At 41.3% G+C, this 25005-nt stretch overlaps 1 protein-coding gene across 1 annotated transcript in view; it reads left to right on the forward strand.

Annotated features, from left to right (window-relative positions):
* Window positions 1-1013: 1013 nt before the first annotated feature.
* Window positions 1014-25005, forward strand: part of larp1 (La ribonucleoprotein 1, translational regulator) — a 52369-nt gene continuing 28377 nt past the window's right edge. Inside the window, exons 1-3 of the mRNA XM_083927032.1 lie at window positions 1014-1616; window positions 21405-21469; window positions 23074-23139. Coding sequence (XP_083783158.1) covers window positions 1115-1616; window positions 21405-21469; window positions 23074-23139 — 633 coding nt within the window. The 5' untranslated portion in view covers window positions 1014-1114. The remainder of the gene's footprint in view (window positions 1617-21404; window positions 21470-23073; window positions 23140-25005) is intronic.

Genomic DNA, 25005 nt, shown 5'->3' on the forward strand with positions numbered 1-25005 from the left:
TGACTAAATGAATTAAAGACAAAGAAGGCTGTAATCACATCACAGGACATGACAGACGTGATGTAAAACTGCTACATTTTTACACAATGGTGCATTTAAAACATGCACAGTGAGCTTTTTTTCATTGACTTCTCCAAAACTATTTAAAAAAATAAATAACTAGATAGATGGATCTGTATTAACATTGTTTTTAGCTCTAAAATCTCTCTATTAATTGCATGTATATAGGTCCTGTCTGTGCATGTGTGTGTATTTCGGGCCTGTGTGTGTGTAACATGATTAAAAATAATAGAGTGAAAGAGTAATTCTTCTTCTTCTTCTTCTTCTTTAGAACAAGGGAACACAGTTTAGCAGCTTTCGAGTAGACCTATTGGCAATATATATTAAAAAATGTAAATCAGAATCAGAAATACTTTAATAATCCCGGGGGAAATTGTTTTCGTTTCAAACTCCAGCTATACAAACATCATATTTAACAACAATATTAGACAGATAACATATATTTGTTAAAACATATATATATAAAAATTACAAAATGGTAATATATACAGATCAAAAGTACTGTAATAACATGCAAAGAACAGATTGTTTATGATTTAGTCCGTATTACAGAGAGGGGGTGACAGACTCTCCAAGGGATGTGCTGTATAGTTTAATGACCACAGACAGGAAAGAAAAGATAAAATAGTAAAATACAAAAATCAAGAAAAATATATAAACAATGAGGTGTCACTTCACAAACTGGATTAGGCATCTATCTTTATTTTTTTTAAAGTACTCTCTATCGATAATACAATCCGTTACGAAAAGCACTTGAATGCACCCGACAAAAGTGGCACTTTGTGACTTCCGAAATTGGGAATTAAGAGGAAGCACTTGAAAGCAGCATGTCGACCTGACCCAAAAGCGCGCTCCCGGCTTTTACGTGGCTACTCCCCCTCTACACCGTGCGTGCGCGTACCCCTCTATCGCGTGGTGGGGATCATCCATATTGCTGCTAGTGGTGGAGATAAGGTTGTAATCCTGCGAGGCCCTCGGACACGTTTCTTTCATTGTATACATGTTTTAATTCGGCGCTGACTACTCTGTGCCTACACGGAAGCTGCGTCGGTCCATGAGCGACAGAGGAGCGGCAGACTCCGCGGAACAACTTCACATTTCCTTGAAATTGAAGGCGAATTCGGGCCGGGGGGGAGGACTGGTAATCCTGAGGGGGGAAGAAAGACGGCGGTGGGAAATGGCCACTCAGGTGGAGACTCTCCTGCCCGGCAACCCGCTCGCAAAAGCCGAGGAGGAGCACGGTAAAGTGATCCGCGGTGAGCCGGAGGAAGAGGAGGGCGGCCGGAGCGACGGGGCCAAGCGGCAGACGGGTGTCGCCGAGCAGGGGAGCAGCAGCGGCAGCAGCCCCGGGCAGGGAGGCACCCTGGAAGAGCAAAGCTCCACCAAAGAGGCGACAGAGGAGAGCAAAGGGGGTTGTGACAGCGACGAAAAGCAAAACGAGGAAGGTGTTAAAGGCAGAAAGGAGTTTACTGAAGCTCCCCCGCCCAAGGTGAATCCGTGGACTAGGAAAATGAATGCGGTGACCGTGGTCAGCGTGAATGGACAAGCACACCACGGTTTGTACCCTCCCTGTCCTACATGTTGGTTTTTACTGGCTGTCAAGTGTTGTGTCGGTGTCTCTCCGTCCAGGTGTGGTCACACAAGATGACTTGAACAGCTGTCACAGGTAGGGGGGTCAGGTAGCATTTTTATCCGAACCAGAGGAGCAAAAGTGAGTGCATTTGAACAAGCCCTGGTCTGTGTTCGCCCTCTTGTTGCTCCCTGCAAACTGGATATATTTGGAGTGAAAGCACCCCCCCCCCCTCCTGCTGCTAGTGTAGGCTATTCCTGGAGTTGTGGACCTAATGGGTGGCTGGTTGCACAGGGGGATCACACCCTTTTAAAATGATAATAACCACAAGCTCAAATACTCCAAATCCTTTTTCCTCAAATGTAAACTTACTTATTATATCAAGGCAGTGATGCACCCTTTTCACCATATGTTAAACTAGGTTAACTTTGCTAGTCTTGAACATGACATTATGTCTCCTCTGCTTGCCCCTCCATTTATAATTTAAGGTGTAATTAATTGATTTGCATGTTCTGCACGCCCCTGCAGATGTTTGTGTTGTGTAATGGTCGTCAATGTTTTGTGCTTTTATCATCACACCAAACAAACTGCATTGTTTGTGTGCATCAGTGTATGTTACTGGCATCTTGGGGGGGATGGGGAGCATGTGAGCAGTGTCACTCACTGTGCAGCTTGCTACAGTGCATTTAAACTTTAAAGACAGCAGTCAAGATTAGCTCCAATGTCCTCATGTTGAGCTTGCATCTTCATCACCATGTTCTTATCATGTGTGTGTGTTTCATCTGCTGCCACCCAGTCAGTCAACCACAACTAACTGACACACTCCCAGTGTTTGCCAAACAATTTAAGCTCTTTCCGTTTGTTTTGAGGCAGGTTTTCGACACACAGCCACGCCACACATCAATGAGACATCCACCGCCCATGTCTCGCATTGCATTATGAGCAGGGCCGGCTGTGTAGCTGCTTAGCCAGCTAACAATAGCACAGCGACTCCTCTTTGGCCTAGTGCGTCGCCAAGCCCTTCCCCTTAGCTTCCAGGTAGCTACTGTGCATTTTATCCATGTCATTGTGTGTAAAAACATGCCAGCTTCTTAAATCTGTCTAAAGATCTAATCTCGACACCGAAACACGGCCCGGCGATAACATCTGCTCGTTTATTCCCTTAAAAAGGGAGCAGGCTTGTTGTGAGACGTCACGTGTTCACTCCACGTGTTCCCCGAGAGAAAGGCATGGGCGCTGCTAGCTAACTCGATAGCCACTTAGCTGGCTAACTGCGTCGGATCCGTGCAGACTCAAGAGATCAGACATCATTTGAGGTTGTCCTATGCGAGGCAGTCTGGCTGTTTCGTGGGTTATAACCTGGTTGTCATGTCGTGTCTCTGTTGTCAGTGACAACCAGGCTCCTGTCTGCTTGTCCACCCAGCTAGCTATCGTTAGCATGGGAGCTAACAGGCAGGCTGGTGAGAGTCATCGTGGCTTCTGCATGATCTCACTTGTCAGGGCTAAAGCAATTAATTGTGTTTTGTCATTAAAATGGGCGCTTACTCCGAATCATAGCCCAACTAATCGATTATGTGAAATGGTTATTGGGGATGCACATGGAGGCAGCCCCCTTCTCTGATATTTAGCCAATTTGTGTTTTGTGTCTGAGCCATTTGTGTTCTTTTTTTCCTGGACAGTGTTAGCTTTGCAGTTGCACAGTCAGGTCATCCTGATTCAGACCATTGGCCTGTCAGCAATTTGGGTCGTCTTCTTTTGTTTGCCAGCTGGTTTGTTTGCTGCGTGTAACTAATGTAGACTTCATGGTACAGCCTGTACCCAGGATCTGGTCCGGTCTGGGTGGAATTGGGTGGATGTGCTCCAAAAGCTGTCACATCAGCAAGTAAACCTGGATGGGAGCCAGAGGTTGAGATAACCGTGCAGTGGTGCCCCCTTTTTATGTTGTGTTTAAAGACCAGAATCGGTTAGATGGGAACTGTAAGCTGGATTGTTGATTGTGTGTTTAGACCGGTGTTTCTAAACCCTTTTATTCCCTCTTTGACCCAAAATACAGTAATGTCTGTTGCCACAGGTTGTGCGTTTTTGACGTGTTTGCATTTGAATCAAAGAGTGCATTTTTGACTGATAATTGTGATAGTGTTCTGGAGGAAATTATACTTTTTTTTGCATCATTATTCTCATTTTCGTTGAAAAATATATGAAAATGGTCATTGTGCCATTGTTGCGAAGGTCTGGGCCAAACAAAGATTTTTTTTCCCTTAAGTGTAGAATAAGTTTAGTAGGTGGTGCCGCAATACAGAATGGTATTTTGACACGTGTATTTTGCCTTTAAATAATCGTGCCCCCCTGAGATTTGGATATTACACTAGTCCGTATTGTAAGTTCAATAAAATTGTGTAGCCATAATGGGAATACTATGACCAAATCTGTTGGATCTCAAGCAGTTTCCACAGCAATGTCACGAGAATCAGGTCTGGATATAGTCTGTCATTTTTCTGTCATTTCCCTTTCACACACGCAGCACACAACAAGAGTTTGTCTGTATCAAATGTGTTCTCACTAACTAGAAATACTCTGTTTGGTTTAGACTAGGGGGGTGCCTGTGTAAGGCGTGCAGGGGGAGGACATTTGGTCATAAACAACCAAGTCTCTTGCCACTCCACAAATTTGTCTGAGAATTTGGTGTCAGCCCTAAATGTCCGAAGTTCCAGTCATTTACGTTGCTGTCTTTATGTAAATAACCCGTCATCTTCACCACTGAAGGTTTTTTTTTCTTCCGCCTTGGCCATAGTGTGATATTCAACGCACCCATTTGCTCTCAGTGAATACACTGGAGTATGAGCGGCTGTATTCACACATGGGCTCAGTGCATGTGTGATAGGCTCTTTAGTGTTTTAAAAGTTTGACTGTGTTTTTTTTCAGAAGATGGTGACATCCTCTGTAAAGTTGTTGATTGGAATATTTCATTTTGGTCAAAATGATTGTTCAATAATGGAGTAAGACGTATTGAGCCAACTGCTCTCTTGGTAGACTGCTCTCTAATCAGTCATGTGTACTCAGTGTGTCCTTGGAAAAGACCCTGGACTCCTGTCCTGGATAAGAACACCGGCTGGAAATGTATTTCCGCAGCCCAGGTGGCTTGTTTTAGGATCACAGTGGGAGTGATCCTTAATGGATTTGGATTCTAAAGAAGTAGCACTTTTTCACAATCGCCTCAAATGTGCTCCTACTGACTGGGCAAGGGGCAAGGAGACCACCAGTTTGCTTTTCATTGTCACTTCAGAGCAGGCTTTATATTCTTGGATTGGATAGATGGGACAGAATTTGATTATATTCTATTGATACCGATTGCTATTGATCCTGCTTATCGATTTGATTCTCAATCGAGTCCTGATCAGTTTTCTGTGTGGGGAAAAGGTCAACCTATACAGGTTATCAGAGTCAACACAACAGTTTTATTATTTCTTTGTACACAACGTAGATTAAGAGATTATTTGATAAGCATTTATTTTAAATTAGGTTTTCTTAGTCAAAGAAAAAAATCTGATACGTCTGCCTGAGTCACTGATGTTTTTATAAAATTGGTAATACATGCTGGCATCGATAAAAATTGATACCCTCAGAGGCACAGGATACTGATTCCAATTTGTTGCCTTTTCTTGATTCCCATCACTACTTTCCCCTTTTTGAATTTTTTTTTCCCAAAGAGAAATTTATCGTTTGAAAGCTGGACAAACGCACAGACTTCGACAAGAAGCACAATAACTGCAGTGCATTAAACACTGATGAATTTACAGCTTGGTGGTTTGCTGTTGTTAACCCTGCATACCTCACTAACTGCCCCAGTTTTCTCTTACAACCCTGTCCACACAATACTTCCTGTCACGCGTGACTTTTGTGAGATCACATGTCATATTTTCAACAGGTGAAATCCAGTCTGACGGCACCTTAACTGGGGCCGCTCGGACAGTAGCGTTTAAGCTGGTCTGACATTTACAGTTCTGGCATTTAGCTGAATGACTTCTCGGTTTGTGATTTGTCATGTGACACTGTGCAGCAGTAAAGATCATCTACAGTATGTTGCTTTGTGTATATATATTCCTTAATGTAGGAATTTGTTGCAGAGATGTAGAGCGGTTGAACAAAAACAGAAGCAATAAGGCAAACATGAATAAAATCATGACACGGACCTGATGCAGTCAGGGTCCTTTACTTGTCTGACCCCCTTAGTGCTTGTGCATGTTAGTAAAACTAAACTAGAATCCGCAGAACTTTTCAGTTTGTTTTAAAAGTTTATAGTCCACAATTTGAATGGATTTCCCAGACAAGTAGGCTCAGTTTCGTTGAACGATTACATTCATCTGTGTATTTTGGCCCCAAAGGGAGTTAAGTGTGAATAGGTGATACATGCTAGCAGTGCTGTAACCTGCGTTGTGCTGATATGTCACCACAGAGGAGCCCTCTTTAAAATGATGTCATTCATTCATTCAGTTCAGACAGAAAATAGCCCCACATCCCAAAAAAAGCAATGCGTGTTGCTGCTTCAGGCACTGGTGAGACGATGAAACATGAAGCAGGAAGTTTGCACTGTGGGATCTGGGGGGGTATCGTACAATAAGGTGCTCATCTGTCTCAACACCTGAGATGTAAACAGGAAAAAAATATTTTAAATGATTGTTAGACTCAGAATCAACTTGTTTTGCAAAGTCATCAGAAGTATTCTCCCACAGCATCAACACACTGTTGTCTTATAGGCTTAGACTAATAACACAGCGTACAGTAAGGACACTGCTGGATTAAGTATTTGTTTTGCAGATGTTTTTGCTACGTGAATGTTCACTCAGCACATTTTTTGTTTGCATGACTTAACTGAAACGTTAAATAACTGAGGGAATAATGTGTTTATTTTATGTGGGACTCATGGGGCTTTATAGCCACATCAGTGTGTAATGTAGCTCCTGTAAGCAGTGCAGTAAACATGGCACATGAACACACCAAGCACACAGCTAGATCGTCTTTAGAACCTATCAGGAATGGTTGTTTACACAAGGATGGCAATGAAAATGTCTGACTGGTGGGGTGACGAGGTTCAGGAACATGTGTCGGTAAAGGCCAACGCAGAAAAAGTCAGACAAGTTCAATGAATGGCAAGAAAATCGGTTGTTTGTGGGAGCATGCACAGCCGAGAAACCCGATGATAAACCAAAAACAGTGTTTACATGCAGGAATAATCAGGGAACTGAAGGAGTTCTTTAGGTCTGTTAATCGGGGTATGGTGTTTACATGGGGTATGCCCTTAACCTGATTATAATCAGGTTTTTAAACTGCATGTAAATGCACTGCTTGATGCATTAGCAAGCCTTTAGCATAATGCAGGAACCTTAATTAACACTTGCAAATGCAGTGAAGCTGGGGTTTGAAAGGGATTGCCAAATGAAACCTGGCAACATGGCTTTTGACTAGTTTACAAATTAAAACAGCTTTAGTCTAAAATAAAAGAGCAAAATCAGGCAAGAATTGTATTTTTTTTCTTATCATTTTAGCAACACTTTGTTTTAACCTTCTATTCAGCATTTCGAATCTGGTAATAAACATTTAATAGTTTGTTTATAACACTATAATGTAGCTGTGCACAATATGGTTAATGTTTATTAATGTGCAGCATTTGTCATCAATTTAAACTAAGATGTACATTGGATTGTTAACTTAAGCATTTTGCCATATAGTCATTGTCCACAGGAGAAGTTACATTCGTCAGTGTTATAAACCATATTCAAAGTTAATATACGGCTGAAATGCTAAATGGGGCAGAGTGGTTGAATTGTTACCATATATTCCTTGTTTATTTCACAAGCCATTCTGAGCTTTGGCTTTCCTGCCAGCTCTAAATGAAGTTGTGAATTTTAAGGACCCTGAAGTGTGTTGTGTTTCGGTGCTGCTTTGCATTCCCGCAGCAGTTGCTTCTGCTCTGGAGTCGCTGTTTCAAAATTAGCATGGGCACTTCACTTGTCCCCCGTATTTGTTCCTGCTGCGTGAATCATGTCCTTTTTGTTGTAGCCGCGAAGACGCAGATCCCCACCATTGGTCATCAGACACCACGGTGGCTGTTTGTAGCTGGGTGTTACGACCTGTTGGGACCCAGCAAAGGTCATGAACCCGGATTGAGTGGCGATGTGAGACTGGGTTAAGTGTAACTACTGTCACAGGACAGACTCAGGGCCTGTCCACACGAAGACGCATTTTCCTGTAACCGCACAACTTTTGTATCGTTATGGCCGAGCATCCACACGCAGCCGGCGTTATGTGTGAAAATGGTATTTTTTGTAACCAGGTCCCAGAGTGGGAAGATTTGAAAACGCTCCTTGTGGCGTTGTCCTGTGGACGGCGAGACCTTATACTTGGCAAACAATGCCGTCATCTCCCCACAGCTGCCCTCTAACCCCCGTGGCGTCACATAACAGTTTTCGATGGTGTGGACGTACCCTCAGTAAGGTTAGCTGCTGCTTCTGAAATTTGTGTTTATGATGTTGATGCACGTTCAGCTGATTGACTTCATGTTTGCTGTTTAAGGTGGTTGACTCAAGTGTTTTAATACAGCTTAATTATCTGTTAAATTCAAAATATTTGTCATTGGTCCTGTAGATCATTTAACTTTTTGTTTTCATCTTTGATACATCTGTTTGTCACTGTAACTGGTCCTGAACTCACTCCTCAGAGACATATTATAATGCAGCAACATATAACACAATATTATCATGTATAGAGGGATTCCTTCTGTGATTCATCAATTAGATGATTGACAGACAATTGAATTAAACATTTATCTAGCCAAAAATGTCCAACGTTCTCCTTTCCAGCTTCTCAAAGTAGACAATTGCTGCTTTTGTCTGATTGTCATCGTAAATTGAATCGCTGCTTTGTTTTTTCAACTCAACGATTCATTAAAATCAACACATTGACAATGAAAATTGTCAATTGCAACCCTATATATTAAAGAACCGCTATGAAAATGTAACTAAACCATGAAGGGTGTAGGAATAAGTGTAATTTGTCAAATCTGAAGAACATATGTTTACGGCATTTCTGTTTGATTTGAAGCTGTAGACTCTGAAGAACAACAGCAGATTAGCTCAGAGAAGAAATATTAGGATATGTAGCAGCCAAGTGGATGTACTCACTCTACTCCACCTCTCCCTTTACACCTCACACACCCACTCATCACACCCGTCAGCTGTTTGTGATGAGCCCTTGTCTTAATTCATCCAACTCAAACTGCTTTATCTGTGTCAGAGTTGTGTCTGGACTCGACGATAGCGGCACATCCCTCTCTGTGCTCAGGCTCAGGGTGTGGGCTGTTTGCATCAAGGTTGTGTCCCGTTAGTGGTGTGGCTAAGGCCGCACTCAGACTAGATCAGGGGAAAATGAAAGTCCTCCCATTAATGAAGCTGCCTTCAAGTGCAGTCGGAAATGTTGACATCCTAAAAACGATATGACAGAATACAATAATTGAGATATATAACGTCTACTTGTGCTACCTAGTATACAAAACAACGCTCAATACCTCTTTCGATACTTAGACCTGCACAAGGAATGAAGTAGTGGGTGAATCATTGTCAACCAAAAATGCTCATCTGCGTCAACACCTGAAATGTAAACAGGAGTATGAGCCAAATGATTTTTAGAGTCAGAATCAACTTGTTTTGCAAAGTAATCCGAAGTGTTGTCCCGCAGCATCAACAGCTGTAGCCTGTGGATCAGTCTTTGGTACTTGTACAGGTACATACAGGAGGAGAATCTGAATACAGTGAAGTGAATTGGGTTTCTAGGAACTCTAAACATGTTCACAACTTGAACTGTAATAACATAAAAAATACATCAGAGTTTAATCGGTGGTGTGAGTTAATGAATTCACTCCAAACCAGATGTTTGTTAATCAGTGTGAAAAGCAAAAGCTGCAGCATCAACTTTAAGCAGTTTCTTTTCAAGCACAGGGTAAAGCTGTCTGTGCTGCTCCAAACATCAGCACCACTCCATTAGGGCCTCACTGCAGTGGAGTAATGGTCTCCTGCCCCAAATTGAGTTTTGTCTTGTGCAAAGCTGTGCTGGGGGACTACAGACAAAGCTGTATGTTTTGTTTTTTTTCTTTCAATGTTCAGCCCATAGGACTTGAGATTGCAACTGAATCTTTATATCTGCAATATCAGATTTATTCTACTTTTGACCTGCAGACCATCATAAAACTTTTATTGTGAAGAAGCTTAAAGTTACAGTCGGCCAGATTGTTTTTGATCGTATTCCCTGAAACAGACACTTTGCTCCGATAAAACAACACGAATCAGCCGGTTTTAGAAAAAAACAAAAAACACAGCTCTACGTCCACCTAGAGCCTGTTTGTTTGTTTTGCAAAAATCCATCGTGCCTGGTTCATGGGGTCCACTCGGTGCATGGCTGTGTGAGTGCTGGCTGTCAATCAGAGTTTGTTCAAACGCCACAGATCCCCCCTGTATAGTATAGAAACATTAGTTAGCAAAGCATTGTTGGTGGTGCTTTTCTTCAAAAGGTCTGCACATCAACGTTTGGACATATTCAGCCTTACTATGTCAATGTTAGATGAAGAGCTGAAGTTGAGTAGTTATTGCCTCGCTTTGCTGTCATTTGGATACCCAGGTGCTGGGACGAGCACGGCATGAAGGATCACAGACACCCACACCTTTCCAAATTCAGTTGTTAAAATCTTGAGTTATTAACATGACAGTTGTTATAATGTTTTAGCTCCCAGCGAGACAAGAAGTCAAAACTCTCAGCTGTAACAACCGACAGAAAAGCATCCCAGAATAGGTTTTAGGATTCATCCTGGAATCGGGATGCAAAGCCAAAAAGTCAGTTCAGCATTGTGATCTGTAGGGTGAGGTTTGATGTCCGGTTGGATTTGTTAAGCCCTTTGTCGCTCTCTTGTTACATGACCTGGGTTTAACATGTGCAGGTTGTTACAGCGACTCAGCGAAGCAGGAAGATCCCTGCTCTCTGCTACATAAGCTTTTCACTCTGCAAGAGGTGATGTCACCATACTGATCATGTGACGACACACAGTCTTTGACGTGTGTGTTTCTGTGCAGCACGCGGCCGGTCTACTGGCATATGTTTCCACCATATTTGGTTCTTGCAGGGTGGCTTCCCTCCTCATCACACTGCTTTGCTGTGACCATCAGACTGCCAGTGGCTAGTAGACAATGCTCATTAAATTTCACACTGATTAAACTTTAGATTTTGAGTGTGAGAAATGACTAACTATTATCGCACATCCTCATCCACTTGGTGTTTCCTTTTAAGGAGCAAAAGCAGACCTCTTAGCTGTCTTGGGTGTCTTTTTGGGAAGTGAGTGCATCTCAAGCATCTGAAAAAGTCCTGATGGTCCGGCTCATTTCTTTCTTTCAGGGAGGACTTAAAACTCCAATTTGTGTGTTTATAATAAGGATTTTCTCTCTGTTTTGTTGAATGTCGTCCTGTGAGGACAATGTCAGAGTGAAGCTTTCCCTCCTTTTAACTTGTCACATTAACCTGGAAATCACAGAATATAACACATGCCTGGAGTAAGTAACTCTTTAAAAGACAATATGATCTCAGAATGACGATACAAAACGTGTGGGATTAGAACAAACCCACTCTCCATAGCCAAGAGAAAATCCTAGCGTCTGGCTGAGGATCGGGCCTGTTTCCCAACACCACCACTGAGTTTATCTAAGACTGCAAAGCTGACGTGGCACAAGGTTTATTTATAGGCTTCATCAGCGATACCATGTGGGCTTTGGAGCAGGTATCGTCACTGGTGTGTGCGCTGCAGCACCCATGGGAATTTGTCTTTGGACTCCACCTGAGGTGTGTGTGCTCTGTAGCGAGTCTTCTGAGAAAAAGAAAGGGGGACTCTGGCTGTTGGGGGTGGAGAAATCGGAGATAACCGTGCAAGTTGATTTAGTATACTGTCACGACTCCTGCAGCTGCTTATTCGAAATCTAAATGAAAAGGAAGCAGTAAACTATTTTGATGTGTAAAAGGATCTTGCTTAGAGCCTTAAAAGAAAAGTATTGCAGAGACAAAGGGAGATGTAATGGTTAAGGTGAACTGGCTGGGGGTTGGAGATTGGCTAATGTTAATGTTAGCCTCTGGCAGTCAGACATGCACAGCAGGCTACTACAACTTGCTCTTGAGTGCTGTGAAGAAAGGCGTAGGGAATAAACACAGTGTCTTCTTTATTCTGAGAAAGAAGCCAGAGGAATAAGAATGAATCATAAGAAGTGACTAAAGAGAGGCTGATGACGAAGCTGAGTTAGTGTTAGGAGTCACTACATAGTAATGAGTTGCTGATGATTAGGGGAAAGCAGGTAAATGATGATTTAGGGATGGACAGTATGGCCAAAATCTTATATAGTTATCTATAGGTCATTTCATACCTCTGATGATATACAGCATATCACAATATAGCATGTTTTATGGTAGTTAAATGAATTGATAGGGGGGCGACTCACGGTGTGCGGTGAAATCTCCTCAAGAGTCATGCAACACGTGTCTGTGTGCGCCAGTTGGTTTTGTGAGAGTCGTGCCACACACCTGGACCTTAGAAGAGCTGTAAATGTCAGAAGTAATTAACTGACATCCTATCCATGCTTGAAGTTGTCCGTCGAGTCTGACCAAGACGTCATTTCATGCGTAGAAGAAGGTGATGAAGTGGGTACACACTTTCTGGGGGTCACACTATCTGCTAAAACGCGCGTCAAATCTGTAGTGTGGGGGCATTTTGGGTACCTGCAAAATTAGGGTTGGATCCGAATTTTCAACTATTCAAATATGCGTTTGGTGGGTTATCAATTTTGGTATGGGATAGTCATTTTTGTTTTTTATTTCAAGAATGTAGGATAAACACAATCTATATTTATCTGTAAAATAATGGCTTCAGTTAACATGAGATACCTGTTGCGTCGCGTTGTTTTCATTTCAGAGAGTCTTTACTTCAAAACGCATTTACAGATGCTTTACTCTCCTCTTTCCTCTCCTCTCTTCACACTTGTGCCGGGTGCGCAGCAGGCAGCTGCTGGAGCAACTCAGCGGTGGCTTCTTGTTCTGCTACCAACATTGGCAGCTCTGTTTCAACAATATTGGACTTAAAAAAACGCGCACGATGAAATTCACCGGTGTTCTGAGCCGAGGAAGTCCACTAGCCACTCATTTATTAATTCCAGTGAAACACTTTGCAGCGCTGGCTGAGTGGTCTAATGTGTGGAGAGATCGTTGTTGTACTGCAGCAGCCTGGTTTCAGCATTAGGCGATTCTAGTAATATAAACAGTGTTGTTGGGGAATGTTATCCAATATTCAAATCCAAAAGTGACAAAGGGGTCCAGCGCTTTATAAACACCCCTTCATAAACAAAACCAACATACATTTTATTATGCTCAAGTTAAATGGGGGCAGAAAATACAATTTCTGGGCTTTGATTGCTGTAAAAATTATGAGGTTTGTTTAAAATTCTGACGTTGTTTGTTTTTCAGTTGCCCTGGCGTTGCTGTGTTGGTGTATTTGTATTTGTGTGTCAGGTCATATTTCAGGTGCAGCTGATCCAGCTCATTCCTGACATTTGTTTTTTAATTCAGAATTTCAATGGAGTGAGTAATACAGTTACATATCAGTCAAGGTAGCCACATTTGTTAGTGTTGGGGGAGTGCTTCATTTACCCCTGTATGAGTCTGGATAAAATGAGAATCAAGCTTTGTCTCAGACTTGATATTATGATATCTCTTTTTGTTTCCATTCAAGCACAGTGTTTTGCCGGGAGGATTAACGTATGTCCTCTCTTATTTTACTCATCTTGTTCCGCCGATACAACTTGGGGGTAAAGTAGGAGCAATTATGTCCCTGCTAATGCAAAACGTCCTCCTTTGTGCGTGGGTGTGTTGGAAACGTATGTCTATATCATAGAAACACACGCCTGAACTGTCCTTGAGTTTTAGAGAACACTTATCAGCGCTCTTGTGCAGTTGAGCACACAACGCTAAGATAACACCCAGCCTTTACTCCTACCTGTCGAGTCAGACTGTCCTCAGGGGAGTTTCACGCCTGTAGTGTGGTTTAGGCCAAGTACTCCCATAAAATGATAAATCCTACAAACTAAATATCAGCAGCAAAAAAAACGTGAATAAAAGTTTCTTTTACACACTAACATACTATTATAAATGATTAAAAGTTTGATTTGAGGTGTAATTTACTTAATTTACTGATTCGCTGGTGTGATATTTTAAGTTTGTAATGTCTGCATTGCAAAATAGAGGATTCAGTCATTCAGTTTTTACTTAAGTACGTCATTTAAAAATTAGTAATTGCTCTCCCTTGCTTGTGTGATCCTGTATGTGTGAATAATGTCTGACTCTTTATCTTGCTTTTGTAGTTGTTACATAACTTGCATTACACACTTTAGTGACTTAGGAAATCCCTATATAACCTCCTGATCATCAAAAGTGATAAGAGCTTGTTTGAATGAATACTGTACACCGGTTGTAGCAGTTAAGATGTCTGTTCCCCGCGGCAGACATTTAAAAAGATGCCGCCGAACGGTTCCTGGTGGGGTTTTTACTGCAGATATTGACAGATGAAAATGTCTAAAAAAAAATGTAAAAAAAGTCTGACAAAACTAAATCTCAGAGGGGTGATGGCGTAGAATGGACACTGTGAGAAGAGGCAGAACTCTTAAAGATATGGTCTGAATGCATTTCTGGTGCGTGACTGCTTGAGGGGCAGCAGCTTATATTTGGGTTGTCCTCTTGGCCCTGGGAGGCTCTCCTCTGACCTTAAACTATCATCTGATATCATCTGATGTGCACTGAACACTCAGCTGACTTTGGCAGAACTTGACAAACCTTCTGTTTATCATTGAACGACTATTGTAGATCACTAGTGGTGGAATCCTGCAAAATGAAGTGAAGTCATGCCCGATGCATGGCTCATGGCTGGTGATCTTCTGCGTTTACTTCCCAGAAGTGGTTTCAAAGGATTTGTATGTCACCAATTGGATTCAGTGAACCAAGACATTGCCTCCTTTACTGCGAGTAACAATTATGTTGTCTGTAAAATACCAGAATGTCACCCCCTGAGGTGTGGTGCGGACATGCCTCAACGGTTTCTTTGGATCAATTCTCACACAGTTGACCTCAAAATGAGAAGAGCTATGATTCAATTATGACCTGCTTTTCTAGTTTATTAATAGTAAGTATTCATTCATAAAAGTTGCCTGGTGCAACTTCTAATTGTCCACATGAAGATATTTTTGATTCCTAATATGATTTGCACCTCTCTGTTATTTGATCGTATAAAGCATCAACAAGCTCCATACTTTTATTTAGTTTATGTGTCTACTTTAATTTTGTCCATCCCACTGCAGTGTAATGCTTATTTAACAGGTGTCAGAGCAACCCTGGGAGGCTGTACTGGGCCACAGTGGCACTAAATGCTAACATGCTCAAAAGGTCAATGCTAACACGCTGATGTTTAGCAGCTTTAATGTTTACCATGTTCACCAGCTTAGTCTTTGCTAACTAGAACTTAACACAAAGTACATGAGTCACAAGGTTTCCTCCAGTGTATTGTGAGCAGCCGGGTGTGACGGAGAGTATGAAGTTAGCGGTAACAATGTGAACATAATATACGCTACAACTCTTCTAGCCAACTTCCTGTGCCTTGCTTGCTACCTGCTTATTAAATGAGAAGGGGTCTGCCTCGCAGCAAGCAACATCTTCAGCTCACTGGACCGACTTTTAAGGCGGATCAGCTTTTCGAATTTTAGTGACAAGACGCTCCTCGGTGTTGCTCAGCTCCCCCTTAATTCACCGAAAGCCTTGGTTAAGTTTTTGTTGATTTTTAAAGCAAAGCATACCCATTGTAGCAACGAGCCGCGGCTCCGGAGTTTTCCTCTGTCATGATGACGAAGCTAAAACGAACTTTCATCAGATGTTCCACTTGCTGTGATAACCTTTTAAAAAAATAGGCTATAAAGGAAATTAAAACAGTTGCTGGAAAGATCTGGTGATCACACCACACATCTGCGTGTGTGCGTCCGTGTGTGTGTGTGTGTGAAGAAACATGCTCTGTCATGCTCTGTAAGCAGCAGCAGTGTGACATTTTAAACTTTCAGACTACTGTTGTAGTCACACTTTCCTTTCAAACTAAGCAGATAAGTGCGGCTAAATACCTGAGGAATTCTTGCCGACTTAATTTAGAAACAGAGTTGTTGCTGCATTAGGTTGTTAAGAGGACAAGGAGTTTATGTTGTATGAACTGTGTGTTTACGTGACCTAGATATCATAGATGTCTATATATACACGAATATTTTAAACTCCAGAGACCAATGACTGATCAGCCTAATGCTTGGTGACAAGTCAGTGGAGGTATTTGAGACGTTATCAGATATTTACATCTGCATAGGAGGTTGTGTTTTCTGTCATTTTAATGTGCCTACCACACCAGAAAGTGGCCCAGTCAAATACGTTTAAATGATATGTTCAAATTTTTTAACCGGCACACATCAGCCAAGTAACCACCGATTGCCAACAGGAGTATGCGCAGTGGCGACCTCACCAAAACCGTCTTTGTTAGTTTCTCCACTGGTCCAACTCTGGTTTGGTCAAAATCAATCCCTAATTCACTCAGCAAGATGTAAAAAACATAATAAAATTAAAGACGTTGTACTAGAGCTGCTGAGCTAACCACCAACAAGCTCACCAGCTGGGACATGATGGTGCTAGTCGATTATAATAGCATATATAAAAAACATTTTTGTGAAAGGTCAGAACACGTGATAAGGGGCAAGTAAGGGATTTCTCAACTTTCCTAGACACATGATTATTAATCATTAATGTGATTTTGATCAATGAACTGCATATATATGGATAGAGAAAGCTGTGTTCGTATCCCAAGATTTCCATCACTGTGATGCACATTTAGCCGATAAATTGAATTATAACTGATAAATTTGTCGTAGCCGTAATCCAGTCAGAAGCTCCTTTGCCTTATCTGACTGGTGAAATAGTCACATGAACAGGAAATGTTTGTAGAAAAAACGTGTAAACCCTGGTTGTGGTCGGAGGTCCAGGTCAGCTGATGCTCCTAAAACCCCAGAAACACATCAACGCTGGAGACTGGATCCACTATTAGAGAACATTAAATAGGATCCTGAATCTGGGTTGAATTAGCCTGTGAAGGTGTTGAACTTTGTTAAACTGGTCGTTAGTGATTTTTCGGCTGAACAGTAGTTTCATGTGATGTCATCAGCCGTGATTAGGATAAGCAGCAGACTGTTAAAGCAACATTATGCCTGCCGAGTGTGAGATGTTGAGTGAACCACTGGAAATGGCAGGTCATAAGAAGCTTTTATTGAACAGTATAATGCAGGCTGGTTAAGAAGGTAAGCTGCCAGCTTCACAGAGCAAAGATGTCATTGTTGAAGTAGTTCACACATTATGAAAAGTATTTTTAGACCAAATTAAAGGGAAAAGCACCAACAAGCGCGATAACTGCGTCTACAATGGGACAAGATGCGCAAAACTGTCGTCATTTCATTAACTGTTAACATTAAAAACTCTTTCCATGACTTCTTCTAGTGTTCTCTAATTTAAATTTGAGAGCTGGCCTTTTGAAGCCTAGATCTGCAAAAAAACCCTGTCATTAATGAATGGATGTATCTATTTTTAGGCGGGATAAGCTGCTATCTGTCTTTGAACCTTTTCCACACATTTGTCTCAATTTCATCCTCATTCCGAATCTGTGTTTGAGCAACATCTGAGGAAACAATAGACTTTGCAACTTACACGTTACACTGAGTTTTGTTCATTACACAGCCCTTTTGGAGGTCTGGCTATGTGAGATGATCATCATGCTGCATTATCTAAATAAGTCTGACATATGTCTTTGTAATTAGGGACACCACACCCTCACCTTAATGCAGGCGTTGTTTGATTTGATCTCCCCTGTTTGATTCTTCCCAGCACTTTATACAGTATGTTTTTTTAGTTAATACCTTGATGACACATGACTGACACAGTTCAGCAAACGAGATAAAGCAAAGGTCACAATTGTAGTGTCACGGAGCTTCAAAACCGAATAAACAAGTTCAAGTTTATAGTTCAGAAGTCATGTAAGGTGATGTCAGTAAGTGACACGCGTTACATTTCTGAGATACCAAAGTATTGTTGGAGACACAAGTGGCACAAGTTTCAGTCTTGCATCGAAGCGTTTGGTGTCAAGAACAGTCTCCGAGCTGGCATTGTAATAACTTGAAAGGGACAGTAAGATTTTGTCAATAGTAGAGCCGGAAAAATGTGTTCTAAGGACATATTTTCACACTGCAGGGCAAAAACTCCCGTCAACCCCCTACCCTCAAGAGCATTTCTCAAAAGAGTGTTTTTTTTTAAAGCGTCTCCAAAATGAACGGGAGGACCGGAGTTTTTGGCAGACCACCTGATCCTTGTCAAGTCTGATAAATTGCCTCACATGATGTCACTTTCTGCATCCGTTGCTGGTTCAGAAAAAGTCACTGAACACAACACGGTTGATTTTCTTCCATGTTGTTTCACCTAAGCAGCCTTGGGTTAAAAATGTGGTTGTAGATCTGCTTTTTTCTCCTTTTTTTTTACACACAGCTTCAGTACTATCGATGCTATAAAGTGGTGATATGTTCTTCTGAAACATGAGGTATTGCCGTATGGATACTTTTGACAACCTTAGTCTTAACTCTTTACCCTGTGTGCATGGAGAACATTTCCATCCAGTCTCTGCGCCTGCACCCATTACCCCTTTTTAGAGCCTTCTTTTCCTGTGCTTCTGTACACTTTTTCTTTTGGCCTAACAGAGCTCTCAGTGTGGTCGTACAGTCATGTGCTCTGCAAACGTGATCTCCAGTTGGTCACAGTTTTTACTCCAAGGATTGTATGTCTTTAAGTGAGACTTGCATACAGTATATATGCTGTGTTTGCACTAATCTCCCCCACTGCGCCCCGCACTCTTTCACTGGATTTCTAAACTATTTAACCTCGGAACATTTCTGACTTCTCATGTGTTGAGTTGATGTTGCTGGTTGGGCTTCAGAGTTGACGTAATTGTCAAAGACAGTTAAGACCTTCAGGTCTGCTCCAGATAAAGTTATTTGTGCGTCGTGCAAACACAAATACACACAACAGAGATACAGTTATAATATGGACTCAATTAGATGTGTATAAGGCTAGAGGTAAGTGATTGTTCATTGCAGGATATTTCGCGTCATGTTTTGATTCACTTTTCATGTGTTTGAAGGGCTGTAACAACAACAAAAATGAATGTATCTATTCTTTTTTGATTAGTTGTGTTGTCTAGAAAAGGATATCAGAACCCAATGTTTTTTCTTTGAATTGTTCGACACTCATAAAAACAAATAGATTCAATTTACAATGATATAAATCGAGAAAAGCAACAAATCTTCACATTTGAGAACTTGAAACATGCAAACGTAGTCAGTTTTTGATTGATAAAAGACCCAATTTGTTACTTTTTAGTCTAGAAATTCAATGATTAATCAGAATAAACAGAATGTTTTGGGGCCTGGAGACATCACCTTAGACTATGAGAGATTATAACTGGCACCTTTCACCATTTTCTATTATTTTATTGACAAAACAATCAATCAAGAAAATAAGCAGCAGATTCAGTCATGGTTAGGCGCTGTATCGTCTCTCTGTTTAATTCTGCATGATTCAGAAGGCTTTTGTAATGGAAATTGGTGATTCATATTTGTTTTCATCCTTATATGTTCCTTTTTTCCTGCACAATCCTAAGTATTCGTTATTTCATGCTCGTAAATACACACACACAGCAGTTTGTAATGAAACCCTGGTACACTGCTGCTTTGGGTGCTGGTGATGATAGTCTGCCACAGGATTGTATTCCCTCCTCTCTCGCTCTTTCTGGCCTTGTCCCTCGACACGATCGTCCTTAAGGAGCTTACTGAGATTTTCTCTCGGCTGTAAACGTGGTGTCGAAGTCCCTGTGAGCCGCTTTCACTCGTTGATGGTGACACTGAGACTAAAGAGGGAAAGATCTCTGACTTCAGGACACAAGACAGATCAGCATGATGAAGTGAGCCTCGCTGAGCTGTTGGTATGTTTTGATGTGGATTCATGGCGAGGCGCGACCAGGGCCGGTCACTTACTGTTTGTCATAAAAACTTTATTTTTTAGGAATCTGCTTCAACTAAATTAGATTGCACTCGGGTCTAACTCGGGATAACCATTTGTTGTTTTCACACATACCAGGATTAACCTTTTTCAAACCTAACGTTGTGTACAGGGCTTTTGTGAATCCGAACGAAACGGTACTCAACAAGTGCTTTCACTTGTGAAATGAATGCAGGTGTACCCAAAGCATGGACATACTCTAAACGTCTTCCTGATGAGTTTTATAGATGGTTGTGTTCTAAACTGTTGCTGTATTGTTAAGCTGTTTGTTGACTGTCTGTGTTTGGTGCACATTAGGCTACTTTAGGGCCCTCTATGTATAGTTATTTGTTGTCATTTGTTGATATTATTGGTGGTTGTCGTGTGTTATTGATTTGGATTTTATTGTATTTGGATCTTTTTCGTTCAGTCTGTTGGACCCTGCTTTCATCATTGTATTAATGTTTTTTATTTGGCCTGGGAAAATTGGCAACTTCTATGTTGAAAGCTAAAAGGATATCTCATTAAATAAACAGAAATAAGATAAACAAACAAAAAACAGGCGCACAAGTTAGCTACCAGGTCAAAATTGTACATAAACGTAAAATAGCAGACATGCAAAATCATTTCAGCTTATCGGATCATTTAATTACTTGAATGATTAGTCGATTAATTAACAAAAGAATCATTAGTCATATTTACAGGATAACAATTGCTGTTTCAGGCTTCTGAAATGTTTTTCTCTCTTTCATGTAAATGAAATGCCTTTTGGTGATTGTTGGTCTGACAAAAAGAAATGATTTGAAGATGTTACCTTGGTCACTATGATGGACTTTATACACCATTTTGGGACATTTAGGGATTAACTAACTAATTAATTGTTCATTCTTTAATGAAACTACATTATAAAATACTTATGTAAACACATGAATGCCCTTTTTTCATCCACCAGACTGATTACTAGCTCTTGATGCAAGTTTCTGTTGTTTGGCTGCATTGATGCCTTTTTCGTGATTGCCGGACATTTTCTCCATAAGTTTCCCAGTTTTCCCAGTTTGTCTGTACGGCTGCAGATTCATGTGCTTAAACCACCTTTTATCTCCCTGTTTCCTCTTGTTGAATTACTCCAGTACTGATTTATGTACTCTGTTTTGTTTTTGTTGAATGAACTTCTGTTGTTCTACCTGGTTACATTAACGACGGAGAGAAAGAATGATGGTGCTGGTGTCTGGTCGCTGCCGTTTTAGTTCAGTTTGTCTGAAAATGATGCCACAGCTGCATATAAATAAATCCAAGAAGATCCGGGGAGACAGCCAAAGAAAGAGATGATTTATTGCGTGTATCTATCACAGGTAGATAAGACAAGTAGTGGAAAAGTTGATAACAAAAACAGATTAAACTTAGAAAAGCAAGTCGGCATGACTTAGACAAAAATCAAATGTGAATCTGATGTTTCTTACTTTACTCTTCAGTCAATGCTGCTGATTTTTACATCTCTGTTCTTGTAAACAAAGCCGGTTGTAATGTTGACATTCTTGATGTGTTTTCACAGAGTCTACCGGCCCCGCCAAGGTGGTGAAAGCAGGCAACCCGCCCAAAGCCAGGCGTGGAGGAAAGGTAATATTCTGTGTTTCTATTCTATATGAGAAAAACACCAGTGGATATCAACAATAATGACATTATACTGAATATACAGTATCAGTGGTGTCCAACCCTGCTCCTGGAGAGCAAGTGCCCTCCTAATCCTAAATTTGCAGATCATGAGAATCAGGTGTGTTAGAGTTGGGAGAAACCCTAAACATGCAGTGCAGTAGCTTATTTGCATCAGTCTAACTCATATTCATGATGAATTCTAGTGTTTTTTTAGGAGAATAGTAATTGGAACTCAAAACCCTTTTTTTTTTACTTCTTCTGAAAAATACACAGAAGGTTGGAGTAGATTCCTTTGACCCGGTTCGCGGCTGCAGGGCTTCCTCATAGGGGTCGTAATGCCGCATTCACGTCAAGTGGGATGGATTTAAGAGAGGGGAAACAGGAGTCCAATTCACACCACCTGTTTGTCTGGGCTGTTATGCTTTCATTAAGGCCTGCCGCCTGTGTGAAAGGTACAGTGATTGAATCCTGGGAAAGATCTTTCGTGCCTGAGAGCCCGCATAGGAGGAAGTCACAGAGCTGCAACAGTGCCAAGCCGATGTCTGTGTGAACGACACACAGGCAGGTCAGAAAGTGACACAGCAAGGTAGTTATTAATAACGGACAGCAACATTGAGAAAAATTGTCCACCGTGTCTTCCTCGCTCTCTTTTGAGTCAGCCTCGAGCAACTGATTAATGGATTGGATCGCCTCACACACACTAGGTGCCTCTTTTGCTTCTGTAATGCCGGCGTTCTGAGTGAAATCACAAGATTAGCAGCTTTACACCGCCTTTGCATAAATCTTTTTATTGTGATGCTGTTGCAGAATGTCTGTGTACAAGGGGCATAAGACTCTTTTGTTAATGACTTGCCAGGGCTCTCATCATTAAGGAAGTTAGGATTAGAGTTGGTGGTGTGGAGATTAAAACACTGTATGCTGAAAATATAGTACATATAATACATATACTATCTGTTAAATATTTATGTAATCATACGATCCGGACTTATTCAAACAGAAGATCCTTGTATGTCCAGAGCTTCATCAGAGCTCAGTGACGGTATGTGCTGTCAGTGTTGGTATTTGTTTGTCATGCCTCAAGCTGTGTATTAATCTCCCTTTACACTTCCTGGAATGCAAATGTGAGTTCCTGGTGAGCCATTGGCCCGACGGATAAACTCTCCCCAAAGTGCTTTGTTTACAACTTCCTACCTTTTGATTGCAGACACTCTGCTGTTGGACTCCAGGGAATTCAACCACGCCTTCTCCACAAACATTTATGATGCCCTTGCCTTAAGTCTGTGTTGCAGAAAAAAAAGACAACAAATCACAGGCAACATATTGAAGCTAGATATTTGTACATACGTTAAGAAAATTGAGTCAATTTAATTTTAAGTAAAAGGTTTACAAGAATTAGTTAATTCATTGATTAGTTGTCAACTATTACTCTATAATATCCACAATAACGGTGATATCTTGGATAGTCACCTGTCTTTACGGATTACCTGCTCTTAAATCTGAGTTTACCAGATACCTGTGCCACTCCTAATTCAGCCTTGTTTTTGTTTGTTTTTTAATTTGTTGCTCAGGTCGGAGATTTTGGCGACACCAACAGCTGGCCGACTCCAGGGGAGATCGCAACTAAAGACATGCAGGTGGGTGTTTTGAGAAGTGTTGAGTACAGTATAGAGGACACGCTGAGAAGATGAGGGTGGTATCTGTCAGTGACTTCGACCACTGATAAGCTGCATCTTTGTAAGATGGTGCCAAAGGCCTGAGAATGTTCTCATTTGTCCAGGTCATCGTTATCCCCAAAGCAGTTTCAGTCAAAAGCAACTGGACATGGTTATTTGTCTAGGAAGACGTTTTACCTCTCATCCAAGAGGCTTCATCAGTTCATGTAGATCCAGGTATTTAACCTTTCACATGGCCAATGATGTCACTGGAACCCTTTGTGCTCCAAGTGCCAACGACCATTGTTGGAGTCACAGGAGGCCCTTTGTGAACAGTTGTTCTTTGAGGTTAGATTGTTGAATCTCCTGAAGGGATGAAAGGGCAGCATTGTAAATTGGACATAAGTGGTGTCTCAGACCTCCTCCTCTGTTTAGCGATGGTTTTTCTACTTTTTACATAGATGGCTTCTTTTACTCCTCTTTCAAACCATCTGTCCTCTCTGTCCAGGATGTGGACATTGTTGTCATCAGAGGAGTGGGCTTTCTCCTTGAGATGTAAGTGGACAGCGGAGTCCAGGCCTGAGGAGTTAGCTCTCCTGTGTTGGGCCAAGCGTTTATGCAGTGGTTGTTTTGTTTCTCCAATGTAGAGATCTCATTGCATTGGACAGCATAAACTAGGTGAACTGATGAAGCCTCTTGGATGAGAGGTGAAACGTCTTCCTAGACAAATAAACAAGCCCAGTTGCTTTTGACTGAAATTGCTTTGGGGATGGTGCCAAAGACGGCTGCTGTGTCTTGAGCTCCTTTGTGCTTGCTCGCTTTTATTAGCATTTGTTTGACTATTGTTAAAGGATCCTGAAATCTAAGATTTTTATGGTCAACTGCTTTTCTGTAATTGTTGTGCATATGATAATAAATACATTGAAACATGAAAAGCCAGTCAGACCAGGATACAGGATTAGCATTATTGTTTTACTGGGTCTTTAAGTGACGGGTCACTAGATGTCTGCAGGACACACCTGAGTTAGAGCTGTGGACTCAAAAACAAATATGATACTTTTGACTTGATAGCTTGTTGTAATGTGACCGTTTTGGATGCATGACTTGGTTTAAGTTTAAACGGCAGCTATGTTGGGATGACGGTGGGGAATAATGCATAACAATGACGGCAGAACAGACATTTTTAAAAGACTTAATTCAACACAAAGTGAGGTGTTTATAAAAAGAGAATCTTCGTAGTTTCAAGTCCCAAGTTATAAGATTCACCAACCAATAAGAGGGAGCAGCTCAGCACCTCCTGCTACACTTTTCTGTAGTGGATGTGTTTAGTTTCTGCAGTAGGTATTTTGGTGGTTGTGGCTTTAATTACACAGCAGCTAACCAGCACGTCCAGACAGAGAAGTCTGCTTCTGCTGGCCCGACTTTGTGTCCTCAGGACCGCGTGTTTATTTTTTTTTATGAGGAAAGGTTAGTCCAGGCTCACCACCGTGGCAGGACCTCTTGGACACAGATGGCTGACCTCAAAGCAGGGATCTCTGATTGTAAAAATCTACAACAATCCAGTGCAGGCCATAAATATGTATATCAATAGGATTTTTATTCTATTTCAGTTATATTGAGGTATACCACCTAATATATATATACATAGGTGCTGGGTAAATTATCCAATCAGAAGCCCACAGAAATGAGTTTGATTGTTGCGTGAAATGCCTTCAACAAACACACATCCACTGTCATTCAGGTCATTCAGGTAATTATAAAGATTATAAAGTCATTTTTCATTTTTCTCTTCTTTTTAAACATCAAATATGCCAAACATTCCTGGTCTTGGTTTCTCATTTGTGAGGA

This window comes from Echiichthys vipera (genome assembly GCF_963691815.1).
Source record: "Echiichthys vipera genome assembly, chromosome: 14".
NCBI lineage: Eukaryota > Metazoa > Chordata > Actinopteri > Perciformes > Trachinidae > Echiichthys > Echiichthys vipera.